At 51.9% G+C, this 19,570-nt stretch overlaps 4 protein-coding genes across 4 annotated transcripts in view; 2 read left to right on the top strand and 2 right to left on the bottom strand.

Annotated features, from left to right (window-relative positions):
- Window positions 1-19,570, top strand: part of cd2ap (CD2-associated protein) — a 157,567-nt gene that overhangs the window by 136,204 nt on the left and 1,793 nt on the right. The window lies entirely within an intron of this gene.
- On the bottom strand, window positions 2,923-9,249 carry ppp1r14c (protein phosphatase 1, regulatory (inhibitor) subunit 14C). Its single transcript, XM_052053012.1, has 4 exons — window positions 8,666-9,249; window positions 4,999-5,082; window positions 4,227-4,259; window positions 2,923-3,790 (listed from the first exon to the last, which is right to left on the bottom strand). Exons 1-4 carry the CDS (start codon window positions 8,936-8,938, stop codon window positions 3,716-3,718), a joined length of 465 nt encoding a protein of 154 aa, XP_051908972.1. The 5' UTR covers window positions 8,939-9,249; the 3' UTR covers window positions 2,923-3,715.
- On the top strand, window positions 9,607-11,874 carry iyd (iodotyrosine deiodinase). Its single transcript, XM_052053016.1, has 5 exons — window positions 9,607-9,854; window positions 9,946-10,143; window positions 10,418-10,577; window positions 10,650-10,806; window positions 11,650-11,874. The coding sequence occupies exons 1-5, from the start codon at window positions 9,677-9,679 to the stop codon at window positions 11,830-11,832; spliced, it is 876 nt and encodes a 291-aa protein (XP_051908976.1). The 5' UTR covers window positions 9,607-9,676; the 3' UTR covers window positions 11,833-11,874.
- Window positions 12,068-19,003, bottom strand: sec63 (SEC63 homolog, protein translocation regulator). The gene is made up of 19 exons (XM_052052983.1): window positions 18,694-19,003; window positions 17,655-17,754; window positions 16,884-16,998; window positions 16,618-16,730; window positions 16,483-16,544; window positions 16,300-16,358; window positions 16,092-16,142; window positions 15,903-16,011; window positions 15,650-15,744; window positions 15,373-15,505; window positions 15,193-15,285; window positions 14,818-15,108; window positions 14,666-14,748; window positions 14,282-14,350; window positions 13,995-14,150; window positions 13,751-13,915; window positions 13,464-13,664; window positions 13,280-13,384; window positions 12,068-12,965 (listed from the first exon to the last, which is right to left on the bottom strand). The coding sequence occupies exons 1-19, from the start codon at window positions 18,815-18,817 to the stop codon at window positions 12,825-12,827; spliced, it is 2,265 nt and encodes a 754-aa protein (XP_051908943.1). The 5' UTR covers window positions 18,818-19,003; the 3' UTR covers window positions 12,068-12,824.

Genomic DNA, 19,570 nt, shown 5'->3' with positions numbered 1-19,570 from the left:
TGTATTGAGTTGTGTTGGATGCACAGAATAGTGTTGACCAAACACTGTTAGATTCTGATATGCAGCCCTTCATTTTTACAAACTGGAGCTGTGTTCGGCAACGCGTCTGCTGCCGAAAACACGCTAAGTAGTCAATACAGAATATAAAGTGCTGAGGTTACTACAGTAGACAGCGTACCAGGTTATCAGCTTACAAGGTGCATGAAAGGGTTAAATTGGATATATTTTGTCACCTTTAGCTACAATGACTAGCAACGATTGTTGAAATCTCATTGGAGTCATTTTTCTTTCCAGCAAGGGGCGCTCTAAACTTTGGTTTGAACTCAGTTCTCCTGCTCATCAGTTGATGAACTATTGCACCCCAAATTACACGATGTTAATTCATTCGAGTCGCGTTTACGTGCATAGTTATGAAAATTAAAACCTCTTTTAGAAGGGTACATTTCGACTAAACTATGTTTCCTATTTTGCCACAATATAGCTGGCACCAATACACCAACCTCTCTCTGTCAATCAGGGGGGGGGGGGAACATCCAATTTCAATCGTAATTCCTTCTGCGGTGTCGGAATTTAAATTGAGTTCATTAAAAGCGAGTAGCCGAGCATAACCGAGTAAGGCTTAAGCGTTCCTGCCTGCCTGGCTGAATGCTAATCTCTCATATCGATGCTCGACTGTGTCGGTTTAGCCTCCTGTGAACCCGCCTGTGAGACAGCCACCGATTGGCCGCGGACAGACGGAAACCATGGCAACCAGCTGTTTGGACAATTCCAGCCGTCGAGCGAGAGGCGGACGCGTGGAAGAGAAATTGGCCCCCAGGTCCCGATGTGCGGGCCTTGCGTAGCCCAGAGAATGAACAACGGGGTCAGATGAACAGAAATGCCATTAAATCCGTTTACCACTCAGCTGACAACAAGCGGCACTTTGGCAGATGGTAATAAAGCCCCCTCCAACCCCCAAAGTGGCGCCTCAAATTGTTTATCGTGGCTGCCGCGTGAAGTTTACTGTCACACTAAACAGGAAAGACAAAGACTGATATGTTTTGTATCGAAGAAAGCCACGTAACTTTGTCTGAAAAATTAGCTTAATGCTAGCATACAATGCAAACCACCTATACACGAGCTGACTTCTATTTGTACACAAACGGTGCAGCAACCCACATAGACAGACAATCCGCTTACCCTGACAGGCACATGTTCTTTGTCCTCTACGAAAATGGACTCATCTTATAAAATCCCTAATGATAGTTGGGGAAAACATTTTTCCTCGTCGACGTGACTGGATTTTACTTTGTTTTGTTTTTTTGACAAGTCACGCACACCAGAAGGAGTCACAATGAATTCCGATGCGCAGACTGTTTAACATTTTACGTTGGCATGATGCAGCTCATGTTTTTCGTCGGCACACGCGGTCTCGCCTTCCTCCCTGCGAGGGGTGATGGATCGCTGAATCCAGCAGGAGGAATGGGTTGGTATGGAGGGGGGTGGGGGGGGGGGCGAGAGACAGAAGATTTCCCAGGAAATGACTGGAGGACTCTGCTAGTGTCGAGCCAGCTGACTGGAAAAAACATGCTGAAGCAAGTGCTAGGGGGGTGGTGGGGGGGGTCTCCCATCCTTAGCTATTCTGCTCACATTCACCTTGCAGTCGCAATTATTCAAGGCCAGCCAGCCCCAGCTGTGAAAAGTGGGTCACAGAATTTAAAGGCGCACGCTCGGCTTCCGGCGTCCCCCCGCTGCAGCCCCCCCTCTTAACTCGCAGCATCCGCATGTCTGTTTGGGAACGTGTGTCTCAATCCGAAGACATTCACTGCGGCGTCCGGTTCTTTCGCGTGACTTGGGGCACAAATTCTACCCAGCAACAGCGTACAGTAGGCCACTAGGCGAGTCATATGGGGGGGGGGGGGGGGGGGGGGGGGAAGACCGGCAGCAGAGAAAGGTTACTCATGCGCGCAGTGAGCAATGAAATCATCCTCTGCTGAACTCGACACACAATCAGACGGGGGGGCTGGCCTACTAAACTTCCACGGCGCATCACCGAGCACCCTCGACAGCACCTTCTGAACCACAAAACACAACATACGGTTTGTTAAAACAGCACAGAGTTGAGCATTTTTATTATCCGCAAGAAAAAAAAAACAGCACACGCCTCTTACACATTTTTTTTTTTTTAAACAACATTGCTTATCGTGGATGTACCGAAGAACAGCAACTGGGGTAAAAAAAAAAGCAAACCAAAAAAAAAAAATCAATTGTAGTCTTCATAAAAAGTATCAAAAAGGAAGGCGTTTTATGAAAGAAAAACCTCTGGGCCAACAGACGCCCCCCCTGTAGGCCTCCCCCCGCCCCCTCCCACACGCTACTGTACTTAAAAAAGATTCCTATATGGACACTTTTAAAATACTTTCTCATAAATTATCAAATATTAGCCTAATTTAGCTAAAACGTTTTTTTTTTGTACAACCACGACCTGGAAAGGACATTAAAAACAGCACCTTTTTTTTTCTCCACAAGTTCTCCTGGATTCTTCCCGACGTACGAAGTCAATTCTAAATAAAAGTCCTATCAAGTTAAGCTAAGTTCAAAGTTTCTTGATTATAAGTTGCTTGTCTCGTTTACGCGCTCAGCCTTTATTTACCGTAGTAAGCATGCAAGACGGTTTACTTTTGTGTTCGGAAGAAAGAAAAAATAAATAAATAAATACATACATTTACCCTCACCCTGCTTGTGTCTTTGGGCAGCCAAAGGGGGGGGAGATTTTGTCACATTTTGTCCATTGCCATTCATTCATGGCTCAATGCGCGAGTGGGTCTCGTTTGGAACAAACGCAGGTGCAAGTCAAGAATCGGCAAGCCGCCACAATTGATGCAACATGTCATCTTTCATACTTTTTCTAAAAGTACCGCGCCCGCCTGATGGCGCTTGACCTTTGACATTTCTTATTTCCATTTGGCGAGTGTCAAGCTTTCGACAGACTTACAGTCGTCGCCTCTCGGTCGTCCGTATGGTGAAGGTTCGACGCTGAGTCAATTGACATCAGCTGAGATGTGTTGGGGGAAAAACACCCCCCTCCCCTTCCCCCCCCCCCCCACCATCAAAATGGCTGCGACGTGAGCGAAAGGCCACCAATCATCAGGCTTGTCGTCAGGAACTACAATGCCCATCATGCCTCGCTGCAGTTGAAGAGCACATCCTCACATATATTAAAACGCCCCCCCACCCCCACAAAAAAAATCCCCTCATGCGAAATATGTAATGAATTTAAAAACTCCTTTGCATGATGCAAGCAAGAAAAGTGAGAGTGGAAGGATTATGAGCAAAAAAATGACACCTTCACATGAACAATAATGGCGGTAACAGCAGAAAATACCTCCGTTAAAAAAAAAAAAACATTAAAATGGTGAAGCACTGTCGTGCCACAACGAATTTCACAGCAGTTGCAAGTGCACACTTTGCTCCTCCCTTTTTTTGTTGTTTTTGAGATTTCCCATCTCATTGGCTGTCGGGGGGGGGGCTTGAAAACGAGCAAATGTGAAAAAGTCATCGATGCGCCGTTTGCTACGTAGCCCCTTTTCACAGTCCGGTAATGTACAGACTAGATTTGACATTGCGTGCGGAGCGAGTTGGTTGCGGAAGTGACGCGGGCATATGTACGGGATGAGTGTCGCGGCGGGGCAGGCAGAAGGCGCGCGTCGATGAGGCCACGTCGAGGCGCCCGACATTATAGAGCCTTCTTCGTTGGAGCGCTGAGCTTCCTCATTCCTCTTATCCTGCCCAGCAACTCGCGGACAAAATCCTATGAGGGCAGAATCGAAAAAGACCGGCAGTGAAAATTCTGTCAACAAGGCAGCGCGGGCGACGGGCGACCTCGTGACGGTTACCGGCCGACCTCAGCCACATGCTTTCAAAAAAAAAATGTTTTTTTAATTCCACTTATGAGCAGGTTGCAGATGGGAATTCCCGGCTGATATGATTGGCCGGCTGGCCCTGTTAATTGCTCTCGTGGATTAACCCAACTTTACGTACACACCTTCACATTCAAGTAGTCAATTTGCACACATTAAGTCATCAGTGCGCGCGTGTGTGCGTGCATGCGGCTTGGCACAGACTTCCTGTTGCACACGTGGGTCACGCGAGGGTGAATAACGTCACGCCAACACCATTTGCAGTCGCTCACTGAGAATCATCGTTCTCCCGTACGTACGTACGTACGAAAGGGCAGACTCACTCACCTCTGTCGGTTTGTAACAGCCTGTTAGCGACTCCTGTGTGTGGGAAAAGAAGAACGTTGTTAAGGGATGGACTCAGAACACATAAAAGACACCTTGAAGGGGAGGTCGGGGGTGGGGGGGGGGTCTTGGTATTTTCAATGCGGAGGCTTCAACAATGATATTCGGTTAACTCTGATGGGTGGGGAAGGCCCGACCTCTGCAAGATGGCCATTCATTCATTTCATTCATTCATCTTCCGAGCCGCTTGATCCTCACTAGGGTGGCGGGGGGTGCTGGAGCCTATCCCAGCCGTCTTCGGGCAGTAGGCGGGGGACACCCTGAATCGGTTGCCAGCCAATCGCAGGGCACACACAGACGAACAACCATTCACGCCACACTCACACCTAGCGACAATTTAGAGCGTCCAATCAGCCTGCCACGCATGTTTTTTTGGAATGTGGGAGGAAACCGGAGCACCCGGAGAAAACCCACACAGGCCCGGGGAGAACATGCAAACTCCACACAGGGAGGCCGGAGCTGGAATCGAACCCGGGACCTCTGCACTGTGAAGCCCACGTGCTAACCACTGGACTACTGGGCCGCCTAAGATGGCCATTGTTTCAAAATAAATTGCAAACAAAAGCTTCCCCCAACTTTGCACACACACACACACACACACACATCGGGCCTGTGTCATATACGGCGGGGGGAAAAATGTGTCCGTAGCAAAGAAAGAGAGCTTGAATTTTTTTAGCACGAATTGAAGGGCTTTTACAACGGTCCTGCAGCGTACCTGCAGCTTGACGGCTCGCTCGTCATCGCCGTTGACCTCCAAAAGGTCGTCGATGTCTATTTCCACCTCAGGCATCTCTTCCTCCTGCGGCAAGCGGTCACAAAATAGTGCAAATCAGACCAATTTCTTGCAGGCGGCAAGCGTCAAGATGAAGGCGAGAAGCAGAAACGGGGTTGTAAACAAAAAGAATGGGGTTCAAGGGGGGGTTGCTGTTGAAAGAAAGGCTTGATTGCAGCCACCTTTGGCTAATCCCTCCCCCACTTTAAGTCAGCCAACCAAAGCCGCGACCCCCGCTGACATGCAATTCGTGGCCGCCTGTAACGGAGCGGAGAAACGGACGAGTGTCAGAAGGTAACTCAGACGTAGGGGTGCCTTGACTCCATTTTTTTTCTCCTCTCATGGTGCTAAGAGCCAAAATGGCCTCAACTGGATTTAAATTGAAAAAAAAAAATCTACATGATTCAAATATGTTAAACTAAGGCATCTCATTTGCCTATTTTAAGTCAATTCAGAGAGTGATTTTTCATTTTATTTCATTTTTTTAATCGAATGATTTTTTTTTTTCAGTGTAGGCGCTTTGACGCCCTGGCTTGTGGGCAAGGAGAGCCACGATCGCCGTCGCACTTTGAGCCAAACGGCTCAAGTAGTCCAAAACACACAAAAGGCAAAATGAGAAACGGCGGCCGGCGCTCGCTTCACATCCAGTCGAACCGGATAACCTTTCTCCAGCTCCGGCTGTCACTCATTGGCCACGCCCCCTGACGGGCACACATCCGACAGTCCTTACAATCATCACGCAACACGGGAAGTCGTTTCAGACAACACGGCGCTATTTTGCTCGATCAAAACCCATCACAATGGAAGCGCTCGCTTGCCGATCAAAACCACAAAAGGAGAATGAGGAGGAACAAAAAACATGGAGGTCGACTCGTGTTTCGCGCTCCGACAACTTCTCCTCCTCCGTAGACAAATCCGATGCCACCTTCACCCGCGACTCTGCTTTAGCCGTTCATATTTGAGGCTTCGGTGACGTGCTTGGAACGGTTTCAATAGCCGTCGGCTCTCGTCTCCTCGCCAGCGCCTCTTGAATTTGTTTCAAGCACGCGTCGGCAGGCGCCGCGTCGACACGCGCCGACACGCGTGCTTTCCAATGCGATGGCACGCCGGCAATTCCAACGACAGGCCAAGAGAGAGATTTACCCGGGCGGTCACAAACGCTAACCTTTCCCCCCCCCCCCGTGTCCGATCCATAAACGGATCGAGGTCGTCGTCTGTCGGCCTCGCTCGGCCATTTGAAGTTTGGCTCCGGCGATGGCCGAAAGCGGATCTCAAGGCGGCCATTTTCTCGAGACTCCAAAAAGGAATTTAATTAATCAAAGTGCCCTCGGGCTGGCATCCTAAATGTCAGCGCTCACCTGTTTTGTGGCTTCGCCCACGTGATGCGAGCCGGAGGGCACTCTGACGTCATTTTCAGTCAACAGCAGAGGGCGGTGCGGGACAAAATGCCAGCGCCCGCCCTGCTGGAATAAAAAAGATCCATGGGGGGGCACCTACAATAAATGATCGCAAAGACAAAAACAAAAAAAATTGGGATCCTCTTCCACACGGATGAAGCACGTGTCTCTAGGCGCTACTCTCGCACCCCCCCCCACCATGTATTTTTCCACTCTCGATATCATGATCCATCTCCTGTAGCAGCCCCGCCCCCCCTCCCACCCTCATCCCCCGCTTCTCTTGTGACCTTGTCGATAGTTCCCCGTGGTCGCCCTTCCCGGTTTTTCTTTCCTTCACCCGAGGAAACCACCGACAACGCCGTGTTATGTGAACCCGATGTGGCGGCAGCGAGAAGACGCTGCAATTGAAGCCAATTCGTTACTAAACGCTCGATAACTCAAGGGGGGGCGATACCTCCCGAGGTGGTTCTGGATCCATTTTGACACGACATCCAATCTGCTCGCCATCTCCCCAAAAAGAAGCACAGATTTTTGTTAACGTCTCTTTTGTTTTTGTCAAATCCATTCAAGAGCCGCCGGGCTGCTCCTCGTGGTGTGCCCACCTTGGCCACCTGGGGGCAGCACAGGGCAGACCGACGGGTAACCAATTCTTTGAGGCGTCTACACTCCTCTCGGCTCATCGGTACGGCACATATATTCGTCATTCTTCGCAGAGGATCAAGAATAAGGGCTGCTAATTTTCTGACATTCCCACAACACTCGCATGAATCCGATCACCTGATTGGAATCAGTCCCAAATGCCATGGCTGATTTTTTTTTTTGGTCATTAAGAGTCATGAGTTAATCAGCAAGAAACGAGGGAAAACGTCAGCGAGGAGGCACCAAAGTCTACGCGGGAAGTCGAGCAAAGCGAGGCCACTTTCATCCCACGCTTAATCAGCCATCGTGAAATCAAAGACTGGAGAGGCTAAAGATAGACGCGAGGAATTCATATCCCAGGTGAAATCCAAGCCGCCACGGCAGACGGATGCCGCGTGACCGCCAAACGCCCGTCCGACGGCAACACTTTTTGCCCCGGCAAACTTCGGATGCTGAAACGCCGGCGAGAGTCACGCTCGGCCGGCGGCTCGGCCGGGCTTTGAAACGGGAGGCCGGTCAAACGCTCACATGACCCCATCGTAGCCAACAAGCGATGCGGCTCCGTTTGGCATCCCTCAAAGCTTCACAGTTGGCCATCTGAACTCACAACAGCCAAGTCCCCCTCCCCTCGTTTCCCCCAAACACACACACACTTAAAACAGTCCAAGTAAATCATCTGCGTGACTCGCCCGCTGCATCGACCCAGCTTTGTGTGTGTGCGCATATGCGTGTCAGCGTGTTGAGTGGCAGCAGTGGCCATTGGCTGGCGAGGAGACGAGTCACAGCATCAGCGCATCCTTAACCCACTGCCCTTCTTTTCCGAGTCTCAAGCAGCACCCACCCCCCTCCACCCGCCCCCCCGTGTTTACCCCCTCCCCCTACCATCTCCCTCTTTGCTCAGCTCTGGTGGCAGGTGTCATCTCACACACACACATCCATAAAGGATGAGCTACTCGGTCCCTATCCTCTGCTAAAGCCCCCTCGTGGCCAAGGTTCCCACACTTGAAGGAGCAGCACAATGTCCATGGAACTGAAGCAACACAAATGTTGCAAACGCCGTCTTTATCTTCTCCACTGGGAGAAAAAAAAATGGTGGCTTGAATGGAGTCCATTCGAGGTCACCAAGTGATTGCACGAAATAAAAAGCATCCCGTTCCAAAAAGGTAGAGCGGCAACCTCTACTCAAATGGATCTGGATCCAGAGTACCCCGTGCAAGCATTTGACGAAATCCAATTGACGTACACTCAATACACTATTTTTGTTTTCAGTGGATTGAACGATGTATCTTAGTGTACAGATGTATTCTTCATATTATGTATTTTCTCCAACGTAATATTTTGGGCGACTCCAGACATTTAAATCACCGCCGTCTGAATAATATATACACATGTATTATTTTTTTCTACCATGTCGGCGTGACTCCTGGGGGACTTTATCCAACTCAAAACAGACAAGTTGTCTACAATTAAATGATGGCACGAATGAGTCAAATGCAGGAAGGAAGCTCTCGGAATTCCGATTTTACACGTAAAACAAAGAGAGAGAGAAACAAAAGGGTTGTCGGTATGCTGACCTCGCAGTCGTACAGTTCGCTGAGCTGCTCGATGATCCACTCCTCGAGCACGAGCCGCTTCCTGAGCTCCTTGCGGTCGTACTTGACGGTCACTTTGCCCTGCCGCTTCTGCACCGGGTCGTCCGAGGAGCCGCCGCCGCCGCCGCCGACGCCCAGCGGGGCCGAGCCGGCGCAGCCCACGCCGGGCGCGGCTTGGAAGAAGACCCGGCCGGCGGCGGCGGCGGCGGCGACGGGCAGCGCCGCGGCGCTGGTCTCGGTGCTGGCGGCCGACATGGCTCCGTTTCGTTTCGTCTCGACTTGGCAGCTTATCGCGGGGTGGGCGACGTGTCGAGCGGAGACGAGGCAGACTGTGGAGTGCTTGGAAGTGGGCTCTTCGAACAGCTGCTATTTCCAGCGCAGACGGTCCGAAGGGGGCGGGGCTTATGCCGCCTCCAATTGAGATTCAAATCAAATGCAGGCAAGCCGCACCTCAGTTGCTGCCCATGACAACTTGCCGTCTTTGCGTTTGTCATCGGAATTGTCCGTTTGACGATTGCAGTTGGTTTTTATTGGCCATTTGCAGTTTGGATTGTTCTTGGCAGATTTTTGGAGGGGATCCATCATTCACGCACGACTATTGAACTCCTGTCCTACTGTACATGGATCCATGCGGTGAATCGGTGACGCCCCCTTGTGGCCGATTCTAAGAATGCAATAAAAAGATAGGTGTTTGCCGAGGTGAGCTCCGCGATTGGTCGGCAACCAGTTCAGGGTTCAGCCTCAAGAATTACAGCTTGATCAAATGTGGTTCACAACAACACAACGATAAACTGCCATACGGCTTGGTTAAAGAATAACTTGCGCGATCTTTAGACTGGATGGTCGATCATTTTCCGGCGAGGAGCCAAATGACTTTTTGCTGACATTCCCGAGCGTGGGTGCGAGCTGACCGGACGTTTTTGACGTTCAGGTGACGTCAATTGCGGAGAAGCGTCTTTGTGAGCAGCCCGGCCTCCTCTCCTCTGTCCAGTCATGCTCGACATACCCGTGCTCACGGCGGCCCTGGCGCTGGTGCTGTGCCTGGCGATGGGCTTCCTGGTAGCGAGGGGCCATCTGACCAAGACCGCCGCCGACCGTCGTGGGGGACCAACCCGACCGTGGGTGGACCAGGACCTGCAGGATGACAGTGAGGCCGCGTCAAAAGAGCACGGCAAGAGACACGCGCGGGGTTTTGAAGTATTCAAGTCGGAAGTGAAGGGCGTCGTTTTCACAGTATGCGAATGAGGATTTTCACCTTCCAGAATACGACGAGTGGGGTGACTCCGACATGGGTGAAAATGTCACTTTCGTGCCTTACTCGCTTGAGCGCCTGCCCGAGGAGCAGATGGTGCGCACATCTCAGCGCTTCTACGAGTCGATGAACCGGCGCAGGTCGGTCCGCTTCATCAGCCCCGAGCCCGTGCCGTGGGAAGTCATCGAAAATGTCGTACGCACCGCAGGTAAGTGGTCGTGCGGCGCAGTTCGAGTGCTCCGAACGGAACCGAAGATGGCCGGTGAGCACGTCCGCCTCGCAGTGCGGAGGTGGCGGGTTCGAATCCGGCCCCCGGCCTTCCTATGTGGAGTTTGCGTGTTCTCCCCGTGCCCGCCTGGCTTTCTCCTCCCACATCCCAAAAACATGCGCGGCAGGTTAATGGTGGGACTGTGAGCGTGAATGGTTGTTCTGCGAAAAAAAGAAGGAACGATCCGCGTATTGCTTTCAACTGACCCGGGCAGGTACTGCACCAAGCGGCGCGCACACCGAACCCTGGACCTTCGTGGCGGTCTCCGACCCGGACATAAAGCACCGCATCCGACTGATCGTGGAGGAAGAAGAGGAGGTCAACTACCGGCAGCGCATGGGCGCCAAGTGGGTCGAAGATTTGGCCGCATTCAGGTGAGCGTTGACGCCAATCCGTCCGACGACCGCGGTGGTCCCGGCCAGCCGACTTGTGTTTGTCCGCCGCAGGACCAACTGGATCAAGGAGTACTTGGACGTCGCCCCGTACCTCATCCTCATCTTTAAACAGACGTACGGAACCCTAGCGGACAACAAGAAAAGGACACACTACTACAACGAGATCAGCGTGTCCATCGCCTGCGGCATCCTTCTGGCCGCACTGCAGGTGACGTGAACGCCGAGCCAAAGGTTTTACCCTTTTTTTACTTTGCACAAGTCTCCCAGCACACCAAGAAAACTCTCGAAAGCATGACTGAAAGGATTTCATCTCAAGTTACTCAGAACCGCAGCTCCTGGTTCATCCGTTCCAACTTGAACAAGCAGCAACTGGCCAACGACCAAAAAATAAAATCCGATGACAAAGTGATCATATTACAAAAATATGAGGACTAAAGCTGATGCGAAAAAAAAAAAAACATTTTCTAGAAAAATGAATCTTAAAATGGGCGGCCCGGTAGTCCAGTGGTTAGCACGTCGGCTTCACAGTGCAAAGGTACCGGGTTCGATTCCAGCTCCGGCCTCCCTGTGTGGAGTTTGCATGTTCTCCCCGGGCCTGCGTGGGTTTTCTCCGGGTGCTCCGGTTTCCTCCCACATTCCAAAAAACATGCGTGGCAGGCTGATTGAACACTCTAAATTGTCCCTAGGTGTGAGTGTGAGCGCGAATGGTTGTTCGTCTCTGTGTGCCCTGCGATTGGCTGGCAACCAGTTCAGGGTGTCCCCCGCCTACTGCCCGAAGACAGCTGGGATAGGCTCCAGCACCCCCCGCGACCCGAGTGAGGATCAAGCGGCTCGGAAGATGAATGAATGAATGAATGAATCTTAAAATGTATTGCCGTTTTGGACAAAATATTTGGTTGTTTAGTGCGTTGGAACAAATGCGTCAAATGCCTCACTTGAAGATAATGTGCTCATTTCAATGGCAATTTGGTGCCCGGCCTTTTAGCACAAACCAACCTTTGCTTTGAACCGACGCGAAGACGACTCTCTCCCGTCATCTGTGCGTTGTCAGAACGTGGGTCTGGTCACCGTGACGTCGACGCCGCTCAACTGCGGCCCAAAGCTCAGGAAGCTGCTCGAGCGTCCGGCCAATGAGAAGCTGCTCCTGCTCCTTCCCGTCGGCTACCCTGCCAAAGACGCCACCGTGCCCGACCTCAAACGCAAACCGCTGCATGACATCCTGCTGCGCATCTAAGCGGCGACATCCCAAGAGCAAATTAAAGATTTATGAACAACATGGGGGCTGGAGGCGTCTTTTTTTTCCCCATACCTGCAGTCCCACCTATGGAAAGTTTGGGATTCATGTAATCTATCATGCATTTTCTTCTTTTTTTTGGGGGGGGGGGGGGGGGGGTAACTTGGTTTGTCGGTCGGTTCGCCCGTTCAAAGCAAAACTTTCAAAAGACATCGACGGAAACACCAGTCGTCCGTTCCAGCCTGCGGCCAATATACAAAAATGTTCATAAGCTTTAATGAGGAAAAAAAACAGCCCTCCAGAAGATTGTACTTGAAGCGCGCGCAGCCCCGACGCACGATTCCATTCGAGAGCTGCTATCGGCCACACATTTGAACACTCGAGTCACTTTTGCACGCCTTATGCGTCCATCTTACCCTTTTCATCGGAGATGCTCCCACCCCCCCGCACTCCCATCTCGAACATGACCAAACAAATAAACACACTCCCAGTGTGCGGCATCGCCATCTCTACAATATGCGGTGCACTGGAATTGATCCACATTTTCAAGAGACTATTTGGAGACGTAAACTGATGATGAGACGCTTCGGACATAGCGGAGCTCCAACGCCGACGCGGGAAGTCCCGTTACAAAGTCCATTTGGTGGGAACGCGTTTGTCCGGCGATTGTTACAACTTGAGGCCAAAGGAAAACAACTTTATCATGTTTCTTCGCGGCGGCGCGGTACACGCGCAGGCCTCTCGCAAGATGGCCGCCGCCGTCCCCCCGCTCATTTGCACCTGTACACATTCTCGCCGGGTTAGAAACATAACGCGGGCGCGCACATACAAAGATAGAAAAGGGGCCAGCTGGCGTGTCGGGGGGGGGGGGGGGGGGGGTAGTGTACAAAAATGTCCCGGCTGAGTCTTGTGTGTTGAGGAAAAGGGTGGGGGGTGGAGGCTGGGTGGGGGGTTGCCGTGATGTGCGGGAGGGATGCCGAGGGAGTACGCGTTCAGTCGTCGTCCTCGTCGTCGCCGTCTTCGCTCTCCTCGATGCCGTCGCTGTCCTCTTGCTCCTCGTCCTCCTCCTCCGTGTCGGGAATGTCCCACTGCGGGTGGTTGTCCAGCATGGCCTTGGCCTCGTGCACCTCCAGCTGCGCACACGCATGACCACACCGTCTAAGCCCAAATGACTCCCCGACCGCCTCGCTCGACCTCTGGCAATCATGCATTTCGCCCCCCCACCGGGTCACACTTTCACTCATTAAACCACGAAGTAGAAGCTCGTCACACTCGGTTGCCTATTTCAAATTCGCTCACTTGGCCTGCCGCAATCATCCACTCACTCGAGTCGCTGCCTCCTCACATCGTCACACTCAGACCGGCGCGTATTCATTCACTCATTCCAGAAGTCCGCCGCTCGCCCCGTACCAAAGACTGACCCGTCAGTCGCGTTTGCCGCACTCACCTTGAGCGGTTTGATCTGGTCCAGTCCCAAGTAGGAATCCGAACGCAGGATGACCGAATATTGGTAGTTGCCCGTTTTGGATGGCGCCGGAAACTTCAGCTCCACCTGGACAAACGTTTGCTTCAAGTCAAGAGCCGTCCACCGTTTGAAGATTCGGGTGGGGGGATTTGGGGGGGGGACCCACCTCCTCCGTGTCCTTCAGCGTGCAGACGTGGTAGGGCATGGACACGAGGGTCTGGTCCCGCCGGTCGGCGATGTAGAGCCACCACCACTCCTGCTTCTCCTCGGGGTAGTAAAGGCTGTAGGCCGTGTGCGTCACCTTGGACTTGGTCTCCAGCAGGGCGCGCTCTCGCCGCTGGATGCTCTGCTGCAGCGCCTTCCACTCCTGGGAAGGCGTCACCACAACATCGGTTCAGACATTCTAGGATGTAGATGTTTTCGCGGGCATAAGATCAGCGCTTTTCCCCCCACCTCCTCGTCGTCTCCGGCCATCTCGTCCATTTCGGTGTCGCTCTGCTTGTCGCTGTCTTCGTCTCTCTCGCGGGCAGAGTATTTGTTGGTCTCGCCCTCGTCCGACTCGCTGCCTTTGTCCGAGACCTCCTCCTCGTCCTCCTCCTTGGCCGCCGACGGCGCCTCCTGCCGCGTACAAGAGCATTTGGCCGCCACGCTGCAGGGGGGTGTAGTGGTGGTGGTGATGGGGGTGGGGGCAACTTACGCTTCCCGCCACGCTTCCGTTGGCCTGCTTGGCTTTGGCCAGCGCCGGCGTGGTCTTCTTCTTGGTCAGCTTTTTCTTCTTGGACTTTGCCGTCTTCTTGGTGCCTTTGCTCTTGTTCTGCCACACTTGCTTCGCTTTCGCTTTACTGGCGTCTCCCTGCCAAACACGGAAATGAGCCCCCACACATACTTTAGGCACAGTTAAAGCCCCAAAAAGGTGCCTTCAAGCAGTTAGTTCATTTTCTTTGGCAGTACCATGGACCTCAAAGAGATTTTCATAGTCCTTACCACTTCCTCTGCGGGGGCCGTCTCCTCTCCGGGACACGGTAAGGCTTCCTGCTCCTTTTCAAACACCTCCTAAACAAGGAGGAAGCCAGCGTTGGTGCAGTTTTGAAAGGCAATAAGGCAACAGCTCCCTCTGGCGGTCATCTGGAGATGTGTCTCTCTGGTATCAATATGGTTGACAACAATAACGTTTCGGAGTTCATCCGTTTTGCATTTGTGGGTTAGACAGGACTTGGGGACATGACAAACAGATTTTTTTTTTAAACCTTCACTTGAGCACCTCATTTTTCTCCAATTTGGTATGGCGAGAGAGAGAGCCGCTATTTGACTTTTGGGCTTAAGGTGCCTCGTGTCAACTTCCGTTGCGAGCCACCATTCCACGCTTACCACCATTCGTTTTCTGGTCAAGGTGACCGTAACGGTGACGATGGAGCCGGCCGTGATGTTGCTGCTGTCTTCGTCGTCGAGGACTGCGCGGACATCATCGGGCGTCACTCCCAGAACAAGGCAGGACAACGTGTGCACGTTTTAAGACCGACCTTGCAGTTTGGTGTCCATGGTGATGTGAGGGAAGCTGCCCAGCACGGCCATGACCTCGTCGTACTTCTCGCCCAGAAAGTGCAGCATGCTACGTCGGTCCGAGTCTTTGAGTCTCGCCAGGTCCTGCAGACTGCGGACTTTGTACTTCTTGGAGATGCAGTAGCGGAGGTGCTCCTCCTCGAAGTAGGGCAGCTGCAGCAGGGGCGACTTGGACTCCTGCAGGCCCTGCACGATCATCTGGGTCAGCTTCATGCAGTTCTCGATGGTGACCAGGCGAGGAGCGTGGAAACCTGGTTAGAGAGAAGAAGAAGTCATTCTCGACCGCGCCAGAGTCCTCGTCGGCTGCGATTTGTGGCGCCTTGGTGTGCGCTGACCTCCTCTGCTGTTGGCCATCATGGTGAGCTGACAGCCCACGTTGATCATCTCCTGGAGCAGAGCCGGACTCTTCCTCACCACAAATCTCTGATCTGCAGCGGAACACACACACAAGCCTCGTCCGGGTTAAGCGCCGGTCTCCGAGGCCATCTGGCTCGCGCGTAGCGGGATGGCCTGACCTTCCTTCAGCTCCTCGGACACATCCATGCGCGCCAGGTGAGAGAGGACCAAGACTCGGGCCTTCAGGCTGTACGGGTAGCAGAAGGGAGGCTCCTTCTTCTTCACGTTGATGTTTCCCAGCTTACAAATCAACTGCGAGACGTGCAAAAAAAAAAAAAAGGAAGAACACGACGACCCGCGTGCTATTCACTTCCATTCGATATATTTTTCTAGTGCCACACTGAAAAGATGACGAATTGGCCAAATGCGAGAGAAAAGACGGAAGAAGGTTCCAACCAGGGGCACTTTGACGTTGTCGGCGGGTCGGATGGTGGCTTCTTTGTTGCTGCGAGGGTCAAATTCAAAAGCCGCGGTCAGCACCATGCCCAAACCTGGAAAGCCAAGCGCAAAACCAGAAACTCCTTCATCGGGATGCAAAATGGCCGCCGGGGTATTGCGACTTGGAAATTGCCCCGGTAAATCTAACGAGCCAAACATTTCTACTGGCGCGAGAACATTGTCGGCGGATGAATGGCACGAAGGCACGTACGCTTCATGTTCATGTTGGGGGTCTTGTACATGAAGTGCATGAAGAGCTGAGTGGTGTTGATGAGGATCTGGTCTCCGCTGTATCGGATGGAGCGGTACCACCACATGCCCTGCCGTGCGCAAAACCCGGCGCTAGGAATTCATGTCGAAAACACATCGGACGACGGGAACGTGCAAGAGGACCACTTACCACCACAACAGGAAGGATAACCATGAAGGCCAGACCGTAGACCAACAACACCTACAAGAGAGCACAATAGGCTTAGAGGTCTTGGCACCGCCCCCGTAAGACTTTGCCGCACCCAATTCATCATTGCGCATCAACTGTTCTATTCAAGTCGGGGGTCCCCTAAACTTTTTCCTGTGAGGCCCAAAACGAAAAAAATAAAAATAAATACCAGCATGGAGTTCTTCTGGTCCACGATCCAGGCGGGCAGGGCGATGCCAAAACTGGTTGCTGCAAAGGAGAAAAAAGAGGTTCGGAAACAAGGCCGAGCTTCCGTTCCATTCGCTCCAAAGGTCAACTCATCTGCCTGAAGGGGGGCGGGGCTTGCAAGCACGTAGAAAGAGCAGCAACTCACCGCTTGGACCATCCGGGTTGCCGTACATTTCCCAGTTCTTTCGGGACTGCTCATTGGTGAGACTGCGGGCAAAGCAAGGGCATTAAAACGGAGCAAAGCGCGCAGGCCGAGGGAGCCGCCGCCGGCGACACGTACGCGGCGTAAGCTTTGGCGATCCTCATGAACGTGGCCTCGTCGCCGCCTCGGTCCGGGTGGAATTTCAGCGACAGCACGCGGTACTGCTTCTTGATTTCCGAGAGCGACGAGCCCTGGAGAACAAACGCACGCAATCACGCTCCGGCGAAGCATAAAAAATGTCACAAAATATCGTGATGTCAGAGAAAAGCGGCGAGACGGGGCGGGTCAACTTTCTCAAGTCATTCAAGGGCACTTTTGGAAAGCGTTTTGGTTGTCCAATTTACCGGGTCCAAGTTGAGAACTTCATAGGGATTATACTCCTGGTACTCCCGGTCCAGCTTGGACACCTTGTAGGCAAGCAGCAGGAAGATGAGCCAGCCAAACAAGAAGCCCGCTTTCCTGAAAACACACACAAAGCGGAGTCGGGTTCCCGGGTCAACGTGGCGCCGAAGAGGGCGACTCGTCAACGTGAAAATCTTGGTAAAAGCTCCGATCATAAAGTAAAACTAAAAGGACGGCACTTCCCGTTCCGAATCGAAACGATCACGTTTGACTTGTTGGCGGCGGATGAAAAACCAGCGTTAGCGTCTTGCAAAATCGAATCGCGCGCGGTTGTGCCATCTTCCAGCTTCCGATGTTTGGCATCCCGTGCGTGGAAGTTCAACCCGTTTCCATGACAATAGCAAAGCCGGCAGGCTTGCGCTGCATCAGCACCTGTTGCCATGACAACACCCTCCCCTCCTCCTCTGGCCAGTTAGAAATCATTGGCGAGCGTAAAGGGGTGGGGGGGAAAGGGCATGGAGGGCATGACACCGTTGTCGGCTGCCTCATGAAAAATAATTTGTACAAAAAAGTTCTAATTTTACAAGATTGGGGGTGGGAGGGGTCGTGAATAAAATCTTGAAGTTATAAGACTAACATCAGAAATGTAGGAGGAAAAAGTCAAATGGCATAAAGATAAAATGTTACAAAAATCAAGTTGCATTAAAAAAAAACTGGGCGAGAGAAAGCTCTTGTGAAGGCTCCGCGATTCCCCGGCGAAAACGTGGACTCACTTGAGTCTGGGGACGATGCTCTTCTGGGACTTGAGCAGTCGCAGACGATACCACAGGCACCTGCCGTGCACCCGACGCAGGCTCTTCAGACGCAATTGCTCTACAAAAAAAAAACAACAACAACAACACGTCACCATCATTTCAGTGAGATAGCTTCTTAATAAGGAATTAGGAATTTTATATTTAGTGGCCCGAGAATGATTCGGGAGTCGGGAATGAGTGGAGTCAATAGTTATTGGTCCCTCTTGTGCTTTTCATGATTGCTGTAAACGCCTTGGCCACCTGGGGGCAGTATAAGAGACACAGAGCATTTGGATGTGGTTTTCCTTTTCTTCTTCGTTGGATTGGAGAGGCATTGGCTCGATAAACAGACTCGGCAGAGACTTGAAATGAGGTGGCTTGGAGTCGGGTGCAAAAAAAATAAAATGTCGATAAAAACCAAGTGGCTGACGACTATAATTTCCCGTTGCACTCGTGAGACGACTGATGTCTGACTGCACTAGATGTATACTTGTACTATATGTCAATTGGGCGTAGTGCCCACGACGGGCACTACACGGGTGTCCTACGAGTGAAGCGCTCCATGCTCACGATTTCATGTATCATGTCAGCAGTAGGGACGAGTATCACGCAGTTGTCAACTCGTGTCCGGTTTTGCCTCACTAGCAACATGTACTCGTCCTCATGGAGTGAACCTCGAGAACATGGAACAAATGCTTCGTCGGAAAAAAGACACGACGAGTAAACACAAAGCACTTCACGAAGACGGCTAGTAGCGCGCAGATGTCAACTAGTACGCAGTTGTGCCTCACTTGTAACATGTTCTGCCAGTGCGCAAACCTGTCATACGACAGCTTCGGCGACAACCAGATTGACGCAAACAAAGAGTAACGGGGCACGGAGAGTTTCAGCTCAGGGGGAGCGAAAAAACCCACAAAGCGCTTCTTTCCGTGAGCCACCGGCTTCGGGACGGGACGCTGGTCGAAGCCGTCCTTTTAGCTCAAGGCTAGCAAAGGAGCCCGACGCATCGGGGCCTTACCAGCATTCTGATCCCGGGGCCACAGGTAATAAGTGGCCGGGATCAAGATGAGTCCCACGAACGACGTAAGGAAGTAGAAGAACGTGTTGCCGCTGTCATCGTACTGGAACTGCTGGCCGGGCATTTCGTCAGTCGCGGCGACGTCCGAGCGTCTTTCGCCGCTGCGGCACCTCCGTTCGTCCGCCCGCTACTCTGCTACTGCTACTGCTGCTGGAAGCCCGCTTGAGTGGCGTTGACTCGCCAGCTAGTCCGCTTTAGCATCGAGCCAGATCAGGGAGAAGCATACGTGGTGTACGCAGGCGCAATCGGATCCTTCTTCTTCGTTGATGAGCGCCCGCCCAGCTTCTTGTTATTGTCTTTACCGCCCCCAACAGGTTTCAATGCGCGCACGACGTAACGTAAAACCGACTCTTTCCCAACACGTATTGGCACAAAGCCCGGTCATGTGGTCGAGGTAAAATCAATCGCAATACTATACATCATTAAAAAACAGCAGTGTTTTTACAGCTTATTAACACCACTGACCAGATTCAAAACTGACAAAAACGCTTTAATTCTTTTAATTCTGTCAAATGATTTCATCGCTGTGTTTTTTTTTATGAATTACATCATTGCAAATGATGTTTTTCTCATTAAAAAAAACAAACTTGCATTGCTTTTCAGTGGAGAAAGACGTGGCCACCAAACAAATTTACTTGTCGATTTCTTTCATTTGACAGCTTGGTTGATGATGATGATGATCACATCCTTCCTCTCAACACTCTGTTGGAGGTCTCTGTAACAGGAAGTGATGTCATCACAATTATCCACATTCCTCTTCAAACACAAACGTCCTGTTTAGGGAACTTGATGTTCTTTTTTTTTTTTTTTTCCATCG

The sequence above is a fragment of the Hippocampus zosterae genome, chromosome 19 (genome assembly GCF_025434085.1).
Source record: "Hippocampus zosterae strain Florida chromosome 19, ASM2543408v3, whole genome shotgun sequence".
NCBI lineage: Eukaryota > Metazoa > Chordata > Actinopteri > Syngnathiformes > Syngnathidae > Hippocampus > Hippocampus zosterae.
The sequence above is the reverse complement of the archived record's forward strand: the minus strand, read 5'-3'. Positions and strand labels throughout refer to the sequence as shown.

Excerpts from the sequence above, each read along its gene's own strand:
- ppp1r14c (XM_052053012.1), bottom strand. The coding sequence starts at position 8,938 with ATGTCGGCCGCCAGCACCGAGACCAGCGCCGCGGCGCTGCCCGTCGCC. Across the intron at positions 5,083-8,665 it reads GCGAACTGTACGACTGCGAG|GAGGAAGAGATGCCTGAGGT; the intron begins GTCAGCATACCG and ends CGCTTGCCGCAG. Across the intron at positions 4,260-4,998 it reads AGCGAGCCGTCAAGCTGCAG|GAGTCGCTAACAGGCTGTTA; the intron begins GTACGCTGCAGG and ends TCCCACACACAG.
- iyd (XM_052053016.1), top strand. The coding sequence starts at position 9,677 with ATGCTCGACATACCCGTGCTCACGGCGGCCCTGGCGCTGGTGCTGTGC. Across the intron at positions 9,855-9,945 it reads GGCCGCGTCAAAAGAGCACG|AATACGACGAGTGGGGTGAC; the intron begins GCAAGAGACACG and ends TTCACCTTCCAG. Across the intron at positions 10,578-10,649 it reads GAAGATTTGGCCGCATTCAG|GACCAACTGGATCAAGGAGT; the intron begins GTGAGCGTTGAC and ends TGTCCGCCGCAG.
- sec63 (XM_052052983.1), bottom strand. The coding sequence starts at position 18,817 with ATGCCCGGCCAGCAGTTCCAGTACGATGACAGCGGCAACACGTTCTTC. Across the intron at positions 17,755-18,693 it reads GCCCCGGGATCAGAATGCTG|AGCAATTGCGTCTGAAGAGC; the intron begins GTAAGGCCCCGA and ends TTTTTTTTGTAG. Across the intron at positions 16,545-16,617 it reads ATCGCCAAAGCTTACGCCGC|TCTCACCAATGAGCAGTCCC; the intron begins GTACGTGTCGCC and ends CTTTGCCCGCAG.